Source organism: Mustelus asterias, chromosome 16 (genome assembly GCF_964213995.1).
Source record: "Mustelus asterias chromosome 16, sMusAst1.hap1.1, whole genome shotgun sequence".
Classification (NCBI taxonomy): Eukaryota; Metazoa; Chordata; class Chondrichthyes; order Carcharhiniformes; family Triakidae; genus Mustelus; species Mustelus asterias.
In genome coordinates this window covers 98,792,538-98,811,990 of record NC_135816.1, presented here as the reverse complement: position 1 = coordinate 98,811,990, position 19,453 = coordinate 98,792,538, and the positions used below count along the sequence as shown (strand labels likewise).

At 52.0% G+C, this 19,453-nt stretch overlaps 1 protein-coding gene across 2 annotated transcripts in view; it reads right to left on the bottom strand.

Moving 5' to 3' along the window:
- LOC144505317 (transmembrane protein 132C-like) overlaps positions 1–15,074 on the bottom strand; it is a 40,012-nt gene extending 24,938 nt beyond the window's left edge. Inside the window, exons 1-5 of one of the 2 annotated variants that reach the window (XM_078231432.1) lie at positions 14,686–15,074; positions 13,539–13,909; positions 12,320–12,466; positions 4,614–4,812; positions 479–622 (exon numbers count right to left, since the gene is read on the bottom strand). In XM_078231432.1, coding sequence (XP_078087558.1) covers positions 479–622; positions 4,614–4,812; positions 12,320–12,466; positions 13,539–13,909; positions 14,686–14,943 — 1,119 coding nt within the window. In that variant the 5' untranslated portion in view covers positions 14,944–15,074. The remainder of the gene's footprint in view (positions 1–478; positions 623–4,613; positions 4,813–12,319; positions 12,467–13,538; positions 13,910–14,685) is intronic. The other variant, XM_078231433.1, reaches the window with a different exon arrangement.
- Positions 15,075–19,453: the final 4,379 nt, after the last annotated feature.

Genomic DNA, 19,453 nt, shown 5'->3' with positions numbered 1-19,453 from the left:
GGTGCAGGCTCGATGGGCCGAATGGCCTCCTTCTGCACTGTAGGGATTCTGTGAACATGAGGGTGGTGCGTAATTGGGACTGGGTAAGAATATGAGCTGTATGCAGAGTTAATGTTTATTTATTAGTCACAAGTTAGGCTTACATTAACACTGCAATGAAGTTACTGTGAAATTCCCCCAGTCGCCACACTCCGGCACCTGTTCGGGTCAATGCATCTAACCTGCACGTCTTTCGGACTGTGGGAGGAAACCGGAGCACCCGGAGGAAACCCACGCAGACACGAGGAGAATGTGCAAACTCCACACAGACAGTGACTCAAGACAGGAATCGAACCCAGGTCCCTGGCGCTGTGAGGCAGCAGTGCCAACCACTGTGCCACCGTGCCGCCCCAGAGTGAATCACTGGGCTGGGTAAGAACATGAGTTGTGTGCATACTGAATCTCCAAGCAGCGCCTGAACATTAACAGCGGGGCTCACCTTAACAATATTTCTGTCCTCCGATGTACATTCCACGAACTCTGTCACATCTGTCACCAGACCGCTGCCGTCCACCGTTACTGCTTTAATGGGCACCGTGACCAAACGCCCAGTCAGGACGGCCGTGTTCAGGACCTCCTCTTCCTGTTACAGAGTCAAGAGCGGGAGGAAGGTTAAGCCACAATATCAGGGTTTGAATCAATCACAGAATCCCTACAGTGCAGAAGGAGGCCACTCAGCCCATCGAGGTGGCACCGACCACAATCCACCCAGGCCCTATCCCCCGAACCCCACATGCTTACCGTGCTAATCCCCCCCCCAAAACTAGGGTCAATTTAGCATGGCTACCTAACCTGCACAGCTTTGGAGTGTGGGAGGAAACTGGAGCGCCCGGAGGAAACCCATGCAGACACGGGGAGAAACTCCAGATAGTGACCCAAGCCGGGAATCAAACCCGGGTCCCTGGTGCCATGAGGCAGCAGTGTAACCACTGTGTAGCCGTGCCCCCGGGAATCGAACCCGGGTCCCTGGCGCTGTGAGGCAGCAGTGTAACCACTGTGCCACCGTGCCCCCGGGAATCGAACCCGGGTCCCTGGCGCTGTGAGGCAGCAGTGTAACCACTGTGCCACCGTGCCCCCGGGAATCGAACCCGAGTCCCTGGAGCTGTGAGGCAGCAGTGCTATCCACTGTGCCGCCGTGCCCCCGGGAATCGAACCCGAGTCCCTGGAGCTGTGAGGCAGCAGTGCTATCCACTGTGCCACCGTGCCCCCGGGAATCGAACCCGGGTCCCTGGAGCTGTGAGGCAGCAGTGCTATCCACTGTGCCACCGTGCCCCCGGGAATCAAACCCGGGTCCCTGGTGCTGTGGGGTAGCAGTGCTAACCACTGTGCCACCGTGCCCCCGGGAATCGAACCCGGGTCCCTGGTGCTGTGAGGCAGCAGTGCTAACCACTGTGCCACCGTGCCCCCGGGAATCAAACCCGGGTCCCTGGCGCTGTGAGGCAGCAGTGTAACCACTGTGCCACCGTGCCCCCGGGAATCGAACCCGGGTCCCTGGTGCTGTGAGGCAGCAGTGCTAACCACGGTGCCGCCGTGCCCCCGGGAATCAAACCCGGGTCCCTGGTGCTGTGAGGCAGCAGTGCTAACCACGGTGCTGCCGTGCCCCCGGGAATCGAACCCGGGTCCCTGGTGCTGTGAGGCAGCAGTGTGACCACTGTGCCGCCGTGCTGCCCAATATTGAAATGTGAAGCTAGATTTATTTAAGCGCACTACCCCTTTTGAATTATTTTGTGTGGCAGTGCACATAGAAATTGAAAGGCCGTGGGCGTGGCACTGAAGGATCTTGGTCAGAACAGATAAGACAGATAGGGTGAGCTCGGGGCCACTCAGAAGATGGTGGCCAGTGATGGACTGATTAAAACCAGTGACCTACGAGGGGCCAGAATTGGAAGAATCAGAGATCTCGGAGGGTTATAGAGGCTGGAGGAGGGCCTGTAACCTCCTCCGCCTCATCTCTCCTACACCTGCCTCCTTATCAATTAAGGTACAATATAGGAAGAGATTCACCAGGATGCTGCCTGGAATGGAGCATTTGAGCTATAAGGAGAGACTGGATAGGCTGGGATTGTTTTCTTGAGAGCAGAGAAGTCTGAGGGGAAACATGATTGAGTGTGTAAGATGATGAGGGATTATGGACAGGGCGAGTAGGGAGCAGCTGTTCCCCTTGGCTGGGGGGTCGATCACGATGGGGCAGAGTTTTCGGGTGAGGGGTAGGCTATTCGGAGGGGATTTGAGAAAAAGCCTTTTCACTCAGAGGGTGGTGGGAATCTGGAATGCGCTGCCTGGGAAGGCAGTGGAGGTCGGATACCTCGCAACCTTTCAATAATATTTGGATGAGCACTTGACTTCAAGGATATGGGACAAGTGCAGGAAAATGGGATTAGTGTACTTTCGTGGTAGATATTGTCGGGGGAGGAGGTGGGGGAAGGGTTGGAGTGGGGGAGGGTGTGGGGGAGGTCTATGTCCCTTGTGGGGGTTGGCATGGGTTGTTAAAATACTTGCTCCGAAGTTAGAAGCGCTTTTAATTCTTCTAACTTTTTCAGAGTAACCACTGGTATAAAACCTGCTTCTGTCAGATGGTTCCCAGCCCAGCACGACTGCCCAGGGGAAGAATGCCCTTCTGGGTAATTGCCGGATAAACCATTACCTGGGAAAGTCCGAGAGAGAGAGATTCCCTAGCGCATCATTGGTGTCACCCCAAATCCGAGGAAGCAGGGAATTTACAGGCCCCACTGGAACATACAGGATTCACACAGGAACACAGATTGACAGGGTCAATGCTGAGAGGCTGTGTCTCTAATGTGACAGTCCAGGACCAGAGGGCAGAGTCTCAGAATAAAGGGGCTGAGAAGAGGAGGAATTTCTTCTATCTGAGGGCTGTGAGTCTTTGGAACTCGTTGCCACAGAGAGTTGTGGGGCAGAGTCCGTGTGCATGTGATCCTTGTCACAGGATCATAGAATGCCTACAGTGTAGAAGAGGCCATTTGGCCCATCGAGCCTGCACTGACTCTCTAAGACTAAGTTTCCCAGGCTCTCTTCCTGCACCCTATCCCTGTAATCCCACACATTTGTAGGTTTTGTTTTGTTTATTTACGAGTCACAAGTAGGTTTGCATTAACACTGCAATGAAGTTACTGTGAAAATCCCCTAGTTGCCACACTTTGGCGCCTGTTTGGGTACATTGAGGGAGAATTTAGCATGGCCAATGCATCAAACCCGCACATCTTTGGACTGTGGGAGGAAACCGGAGCACCCGGAGGAAACCCACGCAGACACAGGGAGAACGTGCAAACTCCACACAGACAGTGCCCCAAGCTGGGAATGGAACCCGGATCCCTGGCGCTGTGAGGCAGCAGTGCGAATCACTGTGCCATGTCGCCCAATGTCAATCCCATCTCATCTTGGGACACTAAGGGCATATCCAATCCACCTATTGAGTGGGGGAGCAGGCTCGAGGAGCTGAAGGGCCTCCTCCTATTCCTATGGTCTATGTTTTGATTTGAGCAACTTCAGTCCGTGTGGAGAGATGAGGGTAGTTGGTGCAGCTCTGCTTCGAGGGGTTCCGATCAAGCAAATGGAGGAGAAATTGTTTCCAGGTGCAGATTGGTCGAGGACCAAAAGGAAGACTGGTTTAAGGTATCGCCAGAGGGGGATAATGAAGTGCAGTGCGTTGATGTGGTCCAAATGCTACAAGCAGATTCAACAATAACATTCAAGTGGCAAATTGGTTACATACTTGCTCCAAAAAACAATGCATTCCGTGAACTGTCCCTGCGGGCTATCCTTGCCAATTTGAGTAATCCAGTCTATATTGGGGTGGTGCAGTAGTTAGCACTGCTGCCTCAGCACCAGGACCTGGCTTCAATTCCAGAATGAAAGTCCGATTCAAAGTAAGATGGGTGAGGGGAGTGGAGTAAATGGTGGTTTGGCACAGGGTGGGGGGCGGGGGGGGCGGGGTGAGGAAGAGAAGTGGGGGAGGGGAGGAAGAGAAGAGAGAGGGGAAGAAAGAGGAAGTGAGGGAGTGAAAATCATAGAACCATAGAATCCTACAGTGCGGGAGGTCACCATTCGGCCCATCAAGTCTCCGTCGACCAGGCCCTATCCCCATAACCCTATGCATTTCCCCTAGCTCGTCCCCTTGACATTAAGGGGCAATTTAGCATGGCCAATCCAGCTAACCTGCACATCTTTGGGCTGTGGGATGAAACCGGAGCACCCGGAGGAAACCAGCGCAGACACGGGGAGAATGTGCAAACTCCGCACAGACAGTGACCCAAGGTGGGATTGAACCCGGGTCCCTGAGAGGCAACAGTGCGAAAGGGGGTGAAAGAGTTGCACTGACAGAAAGGAAGTGTCACGGGCGGAATGCTGCCCGATTCCTCGGTGTGCGTTGACTGGACCAAGCGCAGATCGAGTATCTGCGCTTCTCACAGATTGCCAGCCGGTGACAGCAAGGTGACTGGATCCCGAGAGAATGTCTCCAGGTTCAGCTCTCTCCCTGGGGTCACCCGGCTCAGGACACAGGGAGGGTTTGTAACCTCGAAGAAAGGCGTCCCATTTCCGGCCTCCCCCGTTACCGTGGCGAGCGGGACCAGCCCCTGGACGTCTCGCTGGGTAACCATGAGCTCGGTGATGGTCCTGTCGCGGTCCAGAACGGCCCTCCTGTCCCCGTACTCCACCTGCCAGGCAATGCGCCGTGTCACCGCCTCGCCAATAAACTCCTCCATCTCCAGCTCCAGCCACGCAATATCCCGGGAATCCAATCCGGGGCTGCTGCTGGAAAACAGAGTGAGAAAGAGGGGCTAGACTGAGGGACATGATTGCAGAGAGACAGATACAACAACAGCTAAGATTTTTAATACTTATATTAAAGTCCTAAAACATCTCAAGGAAGTTCACAGGAGCATTATGGTCAAATTATGACACCGAGCCACATAGAATCTACAGCATGGAGACAGGCCCTTCGGCCCAAACTGGTCCATGCTGACCAAAACGCCCATCAAAGCTAACCCCATTTGCCAGCATTTGGCCCATATCCCTGTAAATCTTTCCTATCCATGTATCTGTCCAAATGCCTTTTAAATGTTGTCAATGTTCCTGCCTCAACCACTCCCTCCGGCAGCTCATTCCACACACGTACCACCCTCTGTAAATAAAATTTTGCTCCTCAGCTTCCCATTAATTCTTTCCCCTCTTAACTCAAACCTATGCCCTCTCGTTCTCGATTCCCCACCCCTGGGAAAAAGACGGAGTGCTTATCCATGCCTCTCATGATCTTATAAATCTCTATAAGATCACCCCTCAGTCTCCTACGCTCCAAAGAAAAAATCCTAGCCTGTCCAATCTCTCCCTATAACTCAATCCCTTGAGTCCTGGCAACATCCTTGTAAATTTCTTCTCCAGTGTAACAACATCTTTCCAATAGCAAGGTGACCAAAACTGAACACATTACTCCAGGTGCGGCCAGACCAATGTCCTGTACAATTGCAACATAACTTCCCAACTTCTATAGTCAGTGCCCTGACTGATAAAGGCCAGCATGCCAAAACCCTTCTTCACTGCCCTTTCTATCTGTGACTCCACCTTTAGAGAACCATGCACCTGAACTCCAAGGTCCCTCTGTTTCACGATACTCCCTAAGGTCCGACCATTCACCATCAAAGTCCTACCTTGATTTGACTTTCCAAAATGCAACACCTCACACTTATCTGTATTGAGCTCCATTCGCCATTTCTCAGCCCACTTTCCCAGCTGATCAAGATCCTGCTGCAATTTTTGATAATCTTCCTCACTGTCTACAATACCACCTATTTTAGAATCATTCTGCAAACTTACTGGTCATGCTTTGTACATTCTCACCCAAATTGTTGATATAGATAAGGAAATCCCATTCCCATTAGGAAGTCCAAGGCCAGATGACTGAAAGCTTGGTCAAAGAGGTAGGTTTTATGGCGTATCTCAAAGGGGAGGCAGTGGCGTAGTGGTATTGTCACTGTATTAGTTATCCAGAGACTCAGGGTCCAGGGAACCCGGGTTCGAATCCCCCACGGCAGATGGTAGAATTTGAATTCAATGAAAAAAATTCTGGATTTAAGAATCTACTGATGAAACCATTGTCGATTGTCAGAAAAACCAGTTCACTAATGTCCTTTAGGGAAGGAAACCTGCTGCCCTTACCCAGTCTAGCTTACGTGTGACTCCAGAGCAGAGGAACAGTTACCCACTGTCCCATCAACCTTATACTTTCTCTTCTGAAAGAACAAAGTACAGCACAGGAACAGGCCCTTCGGCCCTCCAAGCCTGCGCTGATCATCATGCCTGCCTAAACTAAAACCGTACGCACTTACGGAGTCCATCTCCTTCCATTCTCATCCTATTCATGTATTCGTCTAGTTGCCCCTTAAATGTCGCTATTGTACCTGCTCCCACCACCTCCTGGGCAGCCTGTTCCAGACATTCACCACCCTCTGTGTAAAAGACTTACCTTGCACATCTCCTCTAAGCTTTTCCCCACGCTTCTTAAACCTATATCCCCTAGTACTTGACTTTTCTACTCTCGGAAAAAGTTTCTGACTCTCCACTCTGTCCATACCACTCATAATCTTGTAGACTTCTATCAGGTCTCCCCTCAACCTCCATCGTTCCAGTGAGAACAAACCGAGTTTTTCCAACCTCTCCTTGTAGCTAATACCCTGCAGACCAGACAACATCCTGGAAAACCTTCTCTGTATCCTCTCCAAAGCATCCACACCCTTCTGGTAGTGTGGCAACCAGAATTGAACACTATATTCCTAACTTAGGTTCTGTACAGCTGCAGCATAACCTGCCAATTTTTATACCCAATGCCCTGACCGATGAAGGCAAGCATGCTGTACGCCTTCTTGACTACCTTATCCACCTGCGCTGCCACTTTCAGTGATCAGTGGACATGTACGCTCAGATCTCTCTTCCTGTCAATACTCCGAAGGGTTCTACCATTTACTGTTTAATTCCGACATGCATTGGACCTTCCAAAATGCATTTGTCTGGATTAAACTCCATCTGTGATCTCTCCGCCCAAGTCTCCAAATAGTCTATATCTTGCTGTATCCTCTGACAATCCCCTTCACTATCCGCAACTCCAACAATTTTTGTGTCATCTGCAAACTTACTAATCAGACCAGCCAGACTTTCCATCACATTATTTATATATACTATGAACAACAAAGGTCCCAGCACTGATCCCTGTGGAACATCGCTAGTCACAGCCTTCCATTCAGAAAAGCACCCCTCTACTGCTACCCTCTGCCTTCTATGGCCAAGATGTGGAGATGCCGGCGTTGGACTGGGGTAAACTATTCTATGGCCAAGCCAGTTCTGTATCCATCTTATCAGCTCACCTCTGATCCCATGTGACTTCACCTTTCGTACCATGAGGTACCTTGTCAAAGGGTTTAAAAGGGTTTAAAATCCCTGTCTTCTCACACTGACACACTAAAGCCCACCCCCCACCTTAACTCCTGTCATTTCTATCTCTGTGTTACTGGATCACAGTCACCCCACAACAGTAAGGCTTTTCTACTGAATTTTTTTCCCCAGGTTCGCTAAACTTTCAAGCCCTTTTAACCCATCTCTTCAACTTCAGGGGTTGCGAGACATCATTATAAATGTCGACATACACAAGCAAGTCCAAAAGATCTGAAACACTATTAACCACAGATCTGTCCAGACTGCCAAGGTTCAGAAACAAAACCTCAGTGAAACTGAAACCCTTTCTTCAAAGACAAATCCAACTTAAAATTATACATTGTTCGTAACCAGTGCCCCATCCTCGGAGTGTCCAGCACATGCCTACTGATGTCACTGATACATCATGGTCTACATCACTAATTTACATATCGATTCTATTAACCCATTATACTACCCCTCCCCCAAATATTCCATCGGCTTCTTAACAACATGAAACTAATGGCCAGATGTTACATTGCTCGCGTGAGAACACGCCCAATCCAGAAGCTTATTAAATCTATCAGAAGAATGGGACGTGTATCCCAATGCCATCATGTGCTTGAGCAATATTCCGGTCTGTGGGCGCGTGAGAGAGTCAGGAGCAAACCCACCAACAATCAAGTGGGCAATTTACCCCATTAAGGGGCCAATTTTCTGTAATCCTGTCTGGTTTATGGGTGGCCAGGCAGCCTCTACATTTCCGCATCCAGCTCAACCCAGGGCGGGATGGATTCATACAATTCATAGAAATCATAGAATCCTACAGTGCAGGAGGCCATTCGGCCCATCGAGTCTGCACCAACAACAATCCCACACAGGCCCTATACCCATAACCCCATGCATTTACCCTAGCTAGTCCCCCGACACTAAGGGGCAATTTAGCATGGCCAGTCCACCTAACCTGCACATCTTTAGATACTAAGGGGCAATTTAGCATGGCCAATCCACCTAACCCGCACATCTTTAGACTGGGAGGAAACCAGAGCACCCGGAGAAAACCCATGCACGGGGAGAATGTGCAAACTCCACACAGACAGTGACCCGAGGCCAGAATTGAATCTGGGTCCCTGGCGCTGAGAGGCAGCAGTGCTAACCACTGTGCTGCCCTGCCGCAACTCTTGGCACTGAAATCAAATTTAAAAGATTGTCTGGCGACTGATGTCCCGCTGGGTTGTTGCAGACTGGAAATCCACTGCCTAAACCTCGAAGCTCATTCCACGAAAGGCGTGGAGTTGTCATCATGTGTGTATTCGAGAGTTTGCAGCAGCAAGCCGACATTGCCACTCAATAAGAAGGTGTGTTGATTGTGAACAGAGAGGATCCACAGTGTGTGCGGCTCCACATAGCACACACATAGTTTGCTTGTTATTGGAAGGTTAGAGCCATCTGGACTTTGCAATTGGATATCTGTGGGGTTGCATGGTGGCTAGCGCTGCTGCCTCACAGTGCCACGGACCCAGGTTCGATTCCCGGCATGGGTCACTGTCTGTGTGGAGTTTACACATTCTCCCCGTGGCTGCGTGGGTTTCCTCCGGGTGCTCCAGTTTCCTCCCACAATCCAAAGATGTGTAGGTGGTTTGGCCATGCTAAACTGCCGTTTAGTGTCCAAGGTTGTGCGGGTTAGGTGGATTGGCCATGCTAAATTGTCCCTTAGTGTCAGGGGGACCAGCTAGGGTAAATGCATGGGGTTATGGGGATAGGGGCTGGGTGGGAATGGCCTCCTCATGCACTGTAGAGATTCCATTTGATGGATGAAGGGGCATTGGCTGAAGCCAGTCCAGATGATCAGCTAGTCAGCTCCTGTATCAATTGTAAAGTTGATGTTAAAACCTTTCAACTTGCACTGCAACTGATCAATAGTCTGAGACCATTTACTGCTCCGAAAACCTGTAATTTCATCTCCCGTCTTGATTTGATGAGCTCATAAATACTCTCTTGTCTTCTTCCTTGATTGCGCTTCTCAAAGTCAATTAGAGATGGGTAATAAGTGCTGGCCGAGCCAGCGACACCCACATCCCATACCATGAATTTTTCTAGAAAGTTGTAATAACATTCAATGCATTACCGTCACTGAATCCGCCACTATCAACATCCTGGGGCGTTACCATTGACCTGAAACTCAACTGGACCCAGCCACATAAACACAGTGGCTACCAGAGCAGGTCAGAGGTTAGGAATTCTGTGGGGTAACTCACCCCCTTTGGAGCGGCACGGTGGCACAATGGTTAGCACTGCTGCCTCACAGCGCCAGGGACCCGGGTTCGATTCCCAGCTTGGGTCACTGTCTGTGTGGAGTCTGCACGTTCTCCTCGTGTCTGCATGGGTTTCCTCCGGGTGCTCCGGTTTCCTCCCACAAAGATGTGCGAGTTCGGGGGATTGGCCATGCTAAATTGCTCCTGTTTGTCAGGGGGACTAGCTAGGGTGAATGCATTGGGTTATGGGAATAGGGTCTAGGTGGGGTTGGTGCAGACTCAATGGGACGAATGGCCTCTCTCTGCACCGTTGGGATTCTCTGATTCTTGAATCCCCAAAGCCTGTCCACCATCTACAAGGCACAAGTCAGGACTTGTGTAACCACTTGCCTGAGAAGCTCGACACCATCCAGGACAAAGCAGCGGTAACATAATTTGCCAACTTTTATACTCGCATCCGATGAAGGCAAAAACTAATGTAGTCTCTCAATGTACAGCCCCCAGGATCGAATGGCTGTATTTTCCTGTATAGCAGCATTTTTAAAACCCAGTCTGTACCTTTCATCCTTTGAACTTCGAGTGGTCCCTCTTGTCCCACCTCTAACTCTGCACTGCGGGCTTTCAACGGCTGACCCGGTTTGTCCTTGTCGCCAGTGTAGTAACTCGAGGCGACTCGGTACGGCAAGTATAAAGCAACAAGATTTATCCAACAAGAAGAAACTATTTACAACGAAAGAGTTTGCAACACAAAGGCACAGGTCTGCTCCCAACAACTTCCCAACTCACTCTGCCCACTTCCTGACTCGGGGATGTGCACTCTCACTCCCAATTGGCTGATTCTTGCGCGCTCGTTGCTCCATTGGTTCTGGCCTGGTCACATGGTCATGATGCGAAGGATTGCCTCTTAAAGGAGCCACACTACCACAATAAGCTGGTGACAAAGTAGGTTTGTCTCTTGTTAGGGGTCAGGTTAGAAACTCCACAAACACTGTACAGAGACCGCCCGAACCATAAGTTTTGCATCTTGATTTTGGCTAGGATAAACATGATATGTTTCACTTCAGGTATAATTCAACAACTCGGCAGCTTTTATCAAACAAGGATTGTTTAAGAATATAGTTAACATGTATAGAAAGAAAATTAGCAATGACAAACAAAAAGAAACAGAAAGAAAACAACCACAATAATATATTAACCCTTAACTGAATACTAAAGCTGTTCCAACAAATGAAAACCTTTCATTGACAAAACCCTTTTCACAGGCTCAATACCGCTTAGGTTAAAATCTCACTCGACTGGAACGGAGTCTTTTCGGAGCCTGCACTTTCCTTCCGGAAGGCAAAACGTTGCTTTGAGATAACCAGCGGAATTTCCAAATCGAACAGGGAGACAGAGAGAGAGAGAGAGAGAATTCAGCTTCTTTCTTTCTCGATGCCCCTGCTAAAACTAAAAACTATAAACTGCCGTTTTCAGAACTCTCAAAACTGAAACCTTAAACTCACTGGAAAGGAAATAAAACCTGACTGAAAACGCATGACCTTTTCTCTGAACAAGGCAGAATCGTAAAACTAATCCCAGAGAAAACATAAAGTACCCCGACTTAAGCTATTGAAGTAGGAATAAGAGACTCACCATAGTCAGCCCGGCAACAATGACATCACTGAACCTGTGAGCTGCACAAAGTGTGTTTAAAACAAAACCTTTCTTATAGGTACACGGACGTCACACTCTCCCGAGTCCAGTGTTCCAACCTCTCTTCCGAGTGTGACTCACGTGATTACTAATGTCACTGATATATTAGCATAGCTATTTTAATGAACCAGTTACACTGCAAATCCTCTGAAGAGGGATGAGGAATGGTGTAGGCAAATGAAGTCTGCCATGGCTGCTTACAGTGCAGTCCAGTAAAGTTTAAAGTTTATTTATCAGCGTCACAAGTAGGCTTACATTAACACTGCAATGAAGTTACTGTGAAAATCCCCTAGTTGCCACATTCCGGCGCCTGTTCGGGTACACTGAGGGAGAATTTAACACGGTCAATGCACCTCTAACCAGCACGTCTTTCGGAGTGTGGGAGGAAACCGGAGCACCCGGAGGAAACCCATGAAGACATGGAGAGAATGTGTAAACTCCACACAGACAGTGACCCAAGCCGGGATTCGAACCCGGGTCCCTGGTGCTGTGAGACACTAGCTGTCCTGTCTGGAGACAATACACATCTCTTTAACCTGTGCTTAATGCTCTCTCCACTCACATTGTTTGTATCTTTAAGACTTGGTTAGCTATATTAGCATTGATTAGCATTCCAATCATTATTCTGTAAATTGATTGTGTGTCTCTGTGCCCTGTTTGTGAGCACATCTCCCACTCCACCTGACGAAGGGGCAGCACTCCGAAAGCTTATGGTATTTGCTACCAAATAAACCTGTTGGACTTTAACCTGGTGTTGTTAAACTTCTTACTGTGAGACAGCAGTGCTAACCACTGTGCTACATAGTGGCATTTACCCTGAACAGTGGCCCTAGCCCACCAGACAGTTCCCAGGTCAGAGAGTGCCAAGTTCCCTCTCTCTGATTCAAACTCTTCCCCCCCTGCCCCCTTACCTCCAGCCCTTCAGGGTGTGGCTCCTGGTGCAGGTAACCGTGGCAATACGGTGCTTGGATCCATGCGAATGCTGTAACTCGACATTCCACACCTCTGGAACGCTGGGGTGAATGGACACAATCCTCACACCCTTCTTCAGCTTGGCCCTGACCAAGGCAAAGGGAGGAAGGGCAAACAAGTTTTACTGGTGGGGGGGAGGGGGGGTCATAGGGAGGAGTTATAGAGCAGAGATGGATTCCCTCCCCCCCCCCCCAGCCCCCCCCGAGAACTAACACCGAAACACCCAAAGAGGAGTACCTCACCTCATAATCTGTTAAAAGTGTGTGAGAAGTAGTGTGACCTGCTCGTCAGCAACTTCTAGTGGTTAAATCAAAATAACCCCCTGACACCTTAACAAAAAATTCAACAAATAACACTTTATCTAACTAACAGTGAACAGGTTAACTAAACTATTAACAAACCAAATAAAACAAGATTCTAATGGAATGCTGTTTAGATAAATACAAGTCCCATTTATTCACAAGTAGAATTTTTAGTCACTCTCCAAATTACAACCAGGTTTGGCGTCTTCCAGAACATTCTGCTTTCTTTCTTCTTTGCTATCTTCACTATCGAGATGAGGCTTTCTTTTAGGACATAAATTCAGCTATGAGAGCCAGCAGTTCTCTCTCTCTCGGAGCTGTGAGCGGTGACAGGTGCTCTCCCAGTTTGTGCCACTGCCCCCATCTCTTATACCCCTGATGACATATCAATATTTCCCACAATATGATTGGTTCTCAGGTTACCAAAACATCAATTTCAAATCTAACAGGTGCTTGGTATTGAAGTGCCTAATTTAAACTGATCGGCTAAAATTCAAAAACCAACCTGTTATCCTGGCAACACTACTGTTTGGCCTTTGACACAATGTTTCACTCTGTGTACTGGCTCCATATGCACCGACATCTTTCTTTAAAACTTTCTAAGCACAGAGCTAACACTACCTTTGAAAGGGACCATGCAATGCTTTTTTCCCTGAACATTTTCACAATTGTTTTAGAATTCTCCAAACACCAACTTTGCAACATAAACATCGAGCAAGATCAGCCATTCCCAACACCATATTAACCCCCACCATGCCATCCTTAAGTGTCCCACTCGCCCCCAGCCAAATACAACCGACACCACCCCCAACCTCACCGATAACTTGCTGCCCACCTTGACCAGTCAACCCCTTACCTGATCACCACCTCGTCCGCCGAGATGTTTGTCATGATCGCCAAGGCGACGCCCACCGTCTCCCCCGGCCGCAGGCTCCTGGCGGGCAGTCGGAGCAGCACGTTGGCATCCAGCCTGACCTCCTGCTCGGCTGGCAGTGCCAGGAGCACCAACCGGCCCACAGATTCCAGTTCCTCCCGGCTAACCCCGCCCGATTCATCAAACCGCACTCTTCCACAGTCCCCGGGCTGAAGCGTTCTGAAGTACAGCTCCACGCTGCCCTCTCGAGTGGTCCCGGGCACTTCCCCCCTGCGTCGTCTACCAGATCGAGCCGAGGGCGGAAACCACCCAACAGGCAGCTCGAGACTGGCAACGCAGATTCCCAGCGGACCCTACAGAAAGATCAAGAAAGAAACACATCAACAATACTCGGTGTAAAGGTCCCTCTACATTGTCCCCCATCAAACACTCCCAGGACAGGTACAGCACGGGGTTAGATGCAGAGTAAAGCTCCCTCTACACTGTCCCCATCAAACACTCCCAGGACAGGGACAGCACGGGGTTAGATGCAGAGTAAAGCTCCCTCTACACTGTCCCCCATCAAACACTCCCAGGACAGGTACAGCACAGGGTTAGATACAGAGTAAAGCTCCCTCTACACTGTCCCCATCAAACACTCCCAGGACAGGGACAGCACGGGGTTAGATGCAGAGTAAAGCTCCCTCTACACTGTCCCCCATCAAACACTCCCAGGATAGGGACAGCACGGGGTTAGATACAGAGTAAAGCTCTGTCTACACTGTCCCCCATCAAACACTCCCAGGATAGGTACAGCACGGGGTTAGATACAGAGTAAAGCTCCCTCTACACTGTCCCCATCAAACAGTCCCAGGACAGGTACAGCACGGGGTTAAATACAGAGTAAAGCTCCCTCTACACTGTCCCCATCAAACACTCCCAGGATAGGTACAGCACGGGGTTAGATACAGAGTAAAGCTCCCTCTACACTGTCCCCATCAAACACTCCCAGGACAGGTACAAGTATCCCCATCTCTGAGGCTGGATTTGATCCCAGTTCTCTGAGGGAGAGTTACTCTCCCGCCAGACTCTGCCATTTACTCTCCCTTCCAGCCCATCCCCAACAGGAAAGTGGACAACCCTGACTGACCTTTAGCCGGCAGTCACCTCTGACCTCCTGCCTCTCTCGGAATGCGTGCAGGCTCACACAGGGCAGGTTTTCCTGATCGTCGAGTGTGTTCCAGTCACGTCCCGACACGTGGAATAAAACCTGGGCCCTTGGCCAACCGGCGTGGACCTTCCCTTCCACCACGTGGGCCCGGATCCTCCAGCTGGGGTTGGGGTGGGCTCCAGCCTCCAATCGGCTTGGCGAGGCCACAGCAGGTAGGCCAGGCAGCACCTGCTGCATGGAGAATGGGCCATAGGAGGCCCTGATCACTGGCAGAGATTTGACCTGGGAAAGTAGGAAGGCTTGGCTGTTGATCCTCAGGCTGGCGTTCCAGGTCAACTCCTCATCCGCCTGCTTCAGGAAGAAAGACTCCTGGGCGCCCAGGACCGTGTAGTCGACGGGAAAGTAGAGCGGGACCGAGGGCGTTGGTTGGCTGTCTGGAAATGCCACAATCGCAGAGGGCTGGAGTGCTGGAAGGGCAAGAAATTGAGTCAGAAATACTTAACCTCCTTCGCCAAGGTCTAATCTCTGCACCCATTCACTCTCCCATCCACACCCCATCCATACTCTAACTATTGCAGATTCGATCACTAACACCTCTACTTTCTCGGAAGACTAAGGAAATTTGGCATGTCAGCTACAACTCTCACCAACTTTTACAGATGCACCATAGAAAGCATTCTTTCTGGTTGTATCACAGCTTGGTACGGCTCCTGCTCTGCCCAAGACCACAAGGAACTACAAAGGGTGGTGAAAGTGGTCCAATCCATCACGCAAACCAGCCTCCCATCCATTGACTCTGTCTACACTTCCCGCTGCCTCGGCAAAGCAGCCAGCATAATCAAGGACCCCACGCACCCCGGACATTTTCTCTTCCAACTTATTCCTACTTCGCATTAAGTTGATCTTTCTCTATATCCTCGCTGTGACTGTATCACTACATTCTGCACTCTCTCCTTTCCTTCTCGATGAACGGTATGCTTTGTCTGTATCGCGCGTAAGAAACAATACTTTTCACTGTATCCCAGTACATGTGACAATAATAAATTAAATAATAAATCAGACCAGAACCCCAGAATGTGGTGGCCAGTGCCTTTCTTGTTTTCTGGGGGGAGGGGGGGGGGCTGCTGTGCTGTATCTGCTGCTTAGTTCTGCACTGAGGGATGCACCGGGGACATTGCCAAATCCAGCCGGGGCGCATTGCAGCTGCTTTGTGGTGTTGTTTAAATCAGCTAAGGGACTGGCTTTTCATCCGGGGTGTATTCCAGTGGACAACACTCCCTTGTAACATCAATCCAATGAGAGCCAGGTCACTCGAGCTCCGCTGTACAGGCAGCAGTCTATCTCCTCCCAACCTTGTGACACAAATTCCCAAATCCTTCCAGTACTTCATCTTCCCAGAACAGTCACTCTATTCGAAATCTGACCTCAGCGAGAGTATGGTGGGCAGTTCTGCACACCACACTTGGCTGTAGACAGGGAGCAGAGGTGAATTCTTTGGAATGCTGCCCGGTATCAGAGATAACAGTCATTCGGACAGACCGGAAAATATGGGGGGGGGGGGGGGGGGGGGGGGCTGGATTCTCCGGCTGTTCACGTCCCGCCACCGCTGCCAGCGGGAACGGAGAATTTGGCGCTCAGCCATAACTCCATTCACTGCAGTGGGACTGGAGGATCCCAGCCGTGGGCCGGACTGGAGGATCCCAGCCGTGGGCCGGACTGGAGAATCCCAGCCGTGTGCCGGACTGGAGAACCCCAGCCGTGTGCCGGACTGGAGAATCCCAGCCGTGTGCCGGACTGGAGAACCCCAGCCGTGTGCCGGACTGGAGAATCCCAGCCGTGTGCCGGACTGGAGAACCCCAGCCGTGTGCTGGACTGGAGAATCCCAGCCGTGTGCCGGACTGGAGAACCCCAGCCGTGGGCGGGACTGGAGAATCCACGCCCAGGTTTCCCACAGTGACACGTCGTCAAAGTCATCGCCTGCCGCTGCTCTGGGGTGTTCTGAAGATGTAAAACGTGATATTTCATTCCCTTTTACACCCTCTTCCCCTCCCTCTGCCCCCCCCCCGCCCCCATCTCTTCCCCCCTCTCTCTGTCCCTCCCCTTTCTCTCTCTCTCTCCCTATTTCTCTCAGGTTATTTCTTTGTTCCCTGTTTCCTGCTCCAGTTTCTCCTCCTGATTTCCCTCCTGGGATGACTCATTAGGAACTACAGTTGATGGGATTATTAATGAGACAGACGCTCCCTGCCCCACATCCATCAACCTGTTAGCGTGCATCTGATACCCAGACTGTGGGGAGGATGGGGTGGAGAGAGAGAGGGAGGCTGTACAGTTAGAGAGAGAGGGAGGCTGTACAGTTAGAGAGAGAGGGAGGCTGTACAGTTAGAGAGAGAGGGAGGCTGTACAGTTAGAGAGAGAGGGAGGCTGTACAGTTAGAGAGAGAGGGAGGCTGTACAGTTAGAGAGAGAGGGAGGCTGTACAGTTAGAGAGAGAGGAGGCTGTACAGTTAGAGAGAGAGGGAGGCTGACAGTTAGAGAGAGAGGGAGGGCTGTACAGTTAGAGAGAGAGGGAGGCTGTACAGTTAGAGAGAGAGGGAGGCTGTACAGTTAGAGAGAGAGGGAGGCTGTACAGTTAGAGAGAGAGGGAGGCTGTACAGTTAGAGAGAGAGGGAGGCTGTACAGTTAGAGAGAGGAGGCTGTACAGTTAGAGAGAGAGGGAGGCTGTACAGTTAGAGAGAGAGAGAGGCTGTACAGTTAGAGAGAGAGGGAGACTGTACAGTTAGAGAGAGAGGGAGGCTGTACAGTTAGAGAGAGAGGGAGGCTGTACAGTTAGAGAGAGAGGGAGACTGTACAGTTAGAGAGAGAGGGAGACTGTACAGTTAGAGGAGAGAGGGAGGCGGACTGTACAGTTAGAGAGAGAGGGAGACTGTACAGTTAGAGAGAGAGGGAGACTGTACAGTTAGAGGAGAGAGGGAGAACTGTACAGTTAGAGGGAGATGTACATTAAGGAGGGGCTGTACAGTTAGAGGGAGAGGGAGGCTGTACAGTTAGAGAGAGAGGGAGACTGTACAGTTAGAGAGAGAGAGAGGCTGTACAGTTAGAGAGAGAGGGAGGCTGTACAGTTAGAGGGAGAGGGAGGACTGTACAGTTAGAGGGAGAGGGAGGCTGTACAGTTAGAGGGAGAGGGAGGCTGTACAGTTAGAGAGAGAGGGAGGACTGTACAGTTAGAGGAGAGGGAGACTGTACAGTTAGAGGGAGAGGGAGGCTGTACAGTTAGAGAGAGGGAGGCTGTACAGTTAGAGGAGAGGGAGGCTGTACAGTTAGAGAGAGAGGAGGCTGTACAGTTAGAGAGAGGGAGCTGTACAGTTAGAGAGAGAGGGAGGCTGTACAGTTAGAGAGAGAGGAGGCTGTACAGTTAGAGAGAGAGGGAGGCTGTACAGTTAGAGAGAGGGAGGCTGTACAGTTAGAGAGAGAGGGAGACTGTACAGTTAGAGAGAGAGGGAGGCTGTACAGTTAGAGAGAGAGGGAGGAGCTGGAAGGGGAGAGAGGGAGGCTGTACAGTTAGAGGAGAGGGAGGCTGTACAGTTAGAGAGAGAGAGAGGCTGTACAGTAGGAGAGAGGGGGGAGGGAGAGAGGGGAGCTGAGAGAGAGGGCGACAAGAGGGAGAGAGGGGGAGAGAGAGGGAGGGAAGAGAGAGGAGAGAGAGGAGAGAGGGGGGGGAGAGAGGGGGGGAGAGAGGGGGGGGGAGAGAGGGGGGGGAGAGAGGGGGGGGGAGAGAGGGGGGGGGAGAGAGGGGGGGGGAGAGAGGGGGGGGAGGAGAGGGGGGGGGGAGAGAGGGGGGGGGAGAGAGGGGGGGGGAGAGGGGGGGAGAGAGGGGGGGGAGAGGGGGGGGGAGAGGGGGGGGGAGGGAGGGGGGGGGAGAGAGGGGGGGGGAGAGGGGGGGGGGAGAGAGGGGGGGGGAGGAGAGAGGGGGGGAGAGAGGGGGGGAGAGAGGGGGGGGGAGAGAGGGGGGGGGAGGAGGGGGGAGAGGGGGGGGAGGGGGGGGAGGGAGGGGGGGGGGAGGGAGGGGGGGGAGGGAGGGGGGGGGAGGGGGGGGGGAGGGGGGAGGGAGGGGGGGGGAGGGAGGGGGGGGGAGGGGGGGGGGGGAGGGAGGGGGGGGAGGGAGGGGGGGGGAGGGAGGGGGGTGAAGGGAGGGGGGGGGAGAGGGGGGGGAGGTGGGGGGGAGGGGGGGAGAGGGGGGGGGGAGAGGGGGGGGGGGAGAGGGGGGGAAGGGGGGGGGAGGGGGGGAGAGGGGGGGGGGAGAGGGGGGGGGGGGAGAGGGGGGGGGGGAGGGGGGGGAGAGGGGGGGGGGAGGGGGGGAGAGGGGGGGGAGAGAGGGGGGGGAGAGAGGGGGGGGAGAGGGGGTGGGAGGAGGGGGGGGGGAGGGGGGGGGGAGAGGGGGGGGAGAGGGGGGGGAGAGGGGGGAGAGGGGGGGGGGGAGAGGGGGGGGGAGAGGGGGGAGAGGGGGAGGGGAGAGGGGGGGGAGAGGGGGGGGGGGGGGGGGAGGGGGGGAGAGGGGGGGGGGGGGGGAGGGAGAAGGAAGGGGGGGGAGAGGGGGGGGGGAGAGGGGGGGGGGAGAGGGGGGGGGGGCGATGCCCCATGTCCATGAATGAATAAAAGAAATTGCAGTTTTGGTCTCTCCTTAAGCAAGGAAAGATATTCTTGCTGACGAGGGACTGCGATGTAGAGGAGATATTGAGTAGTATATTCAC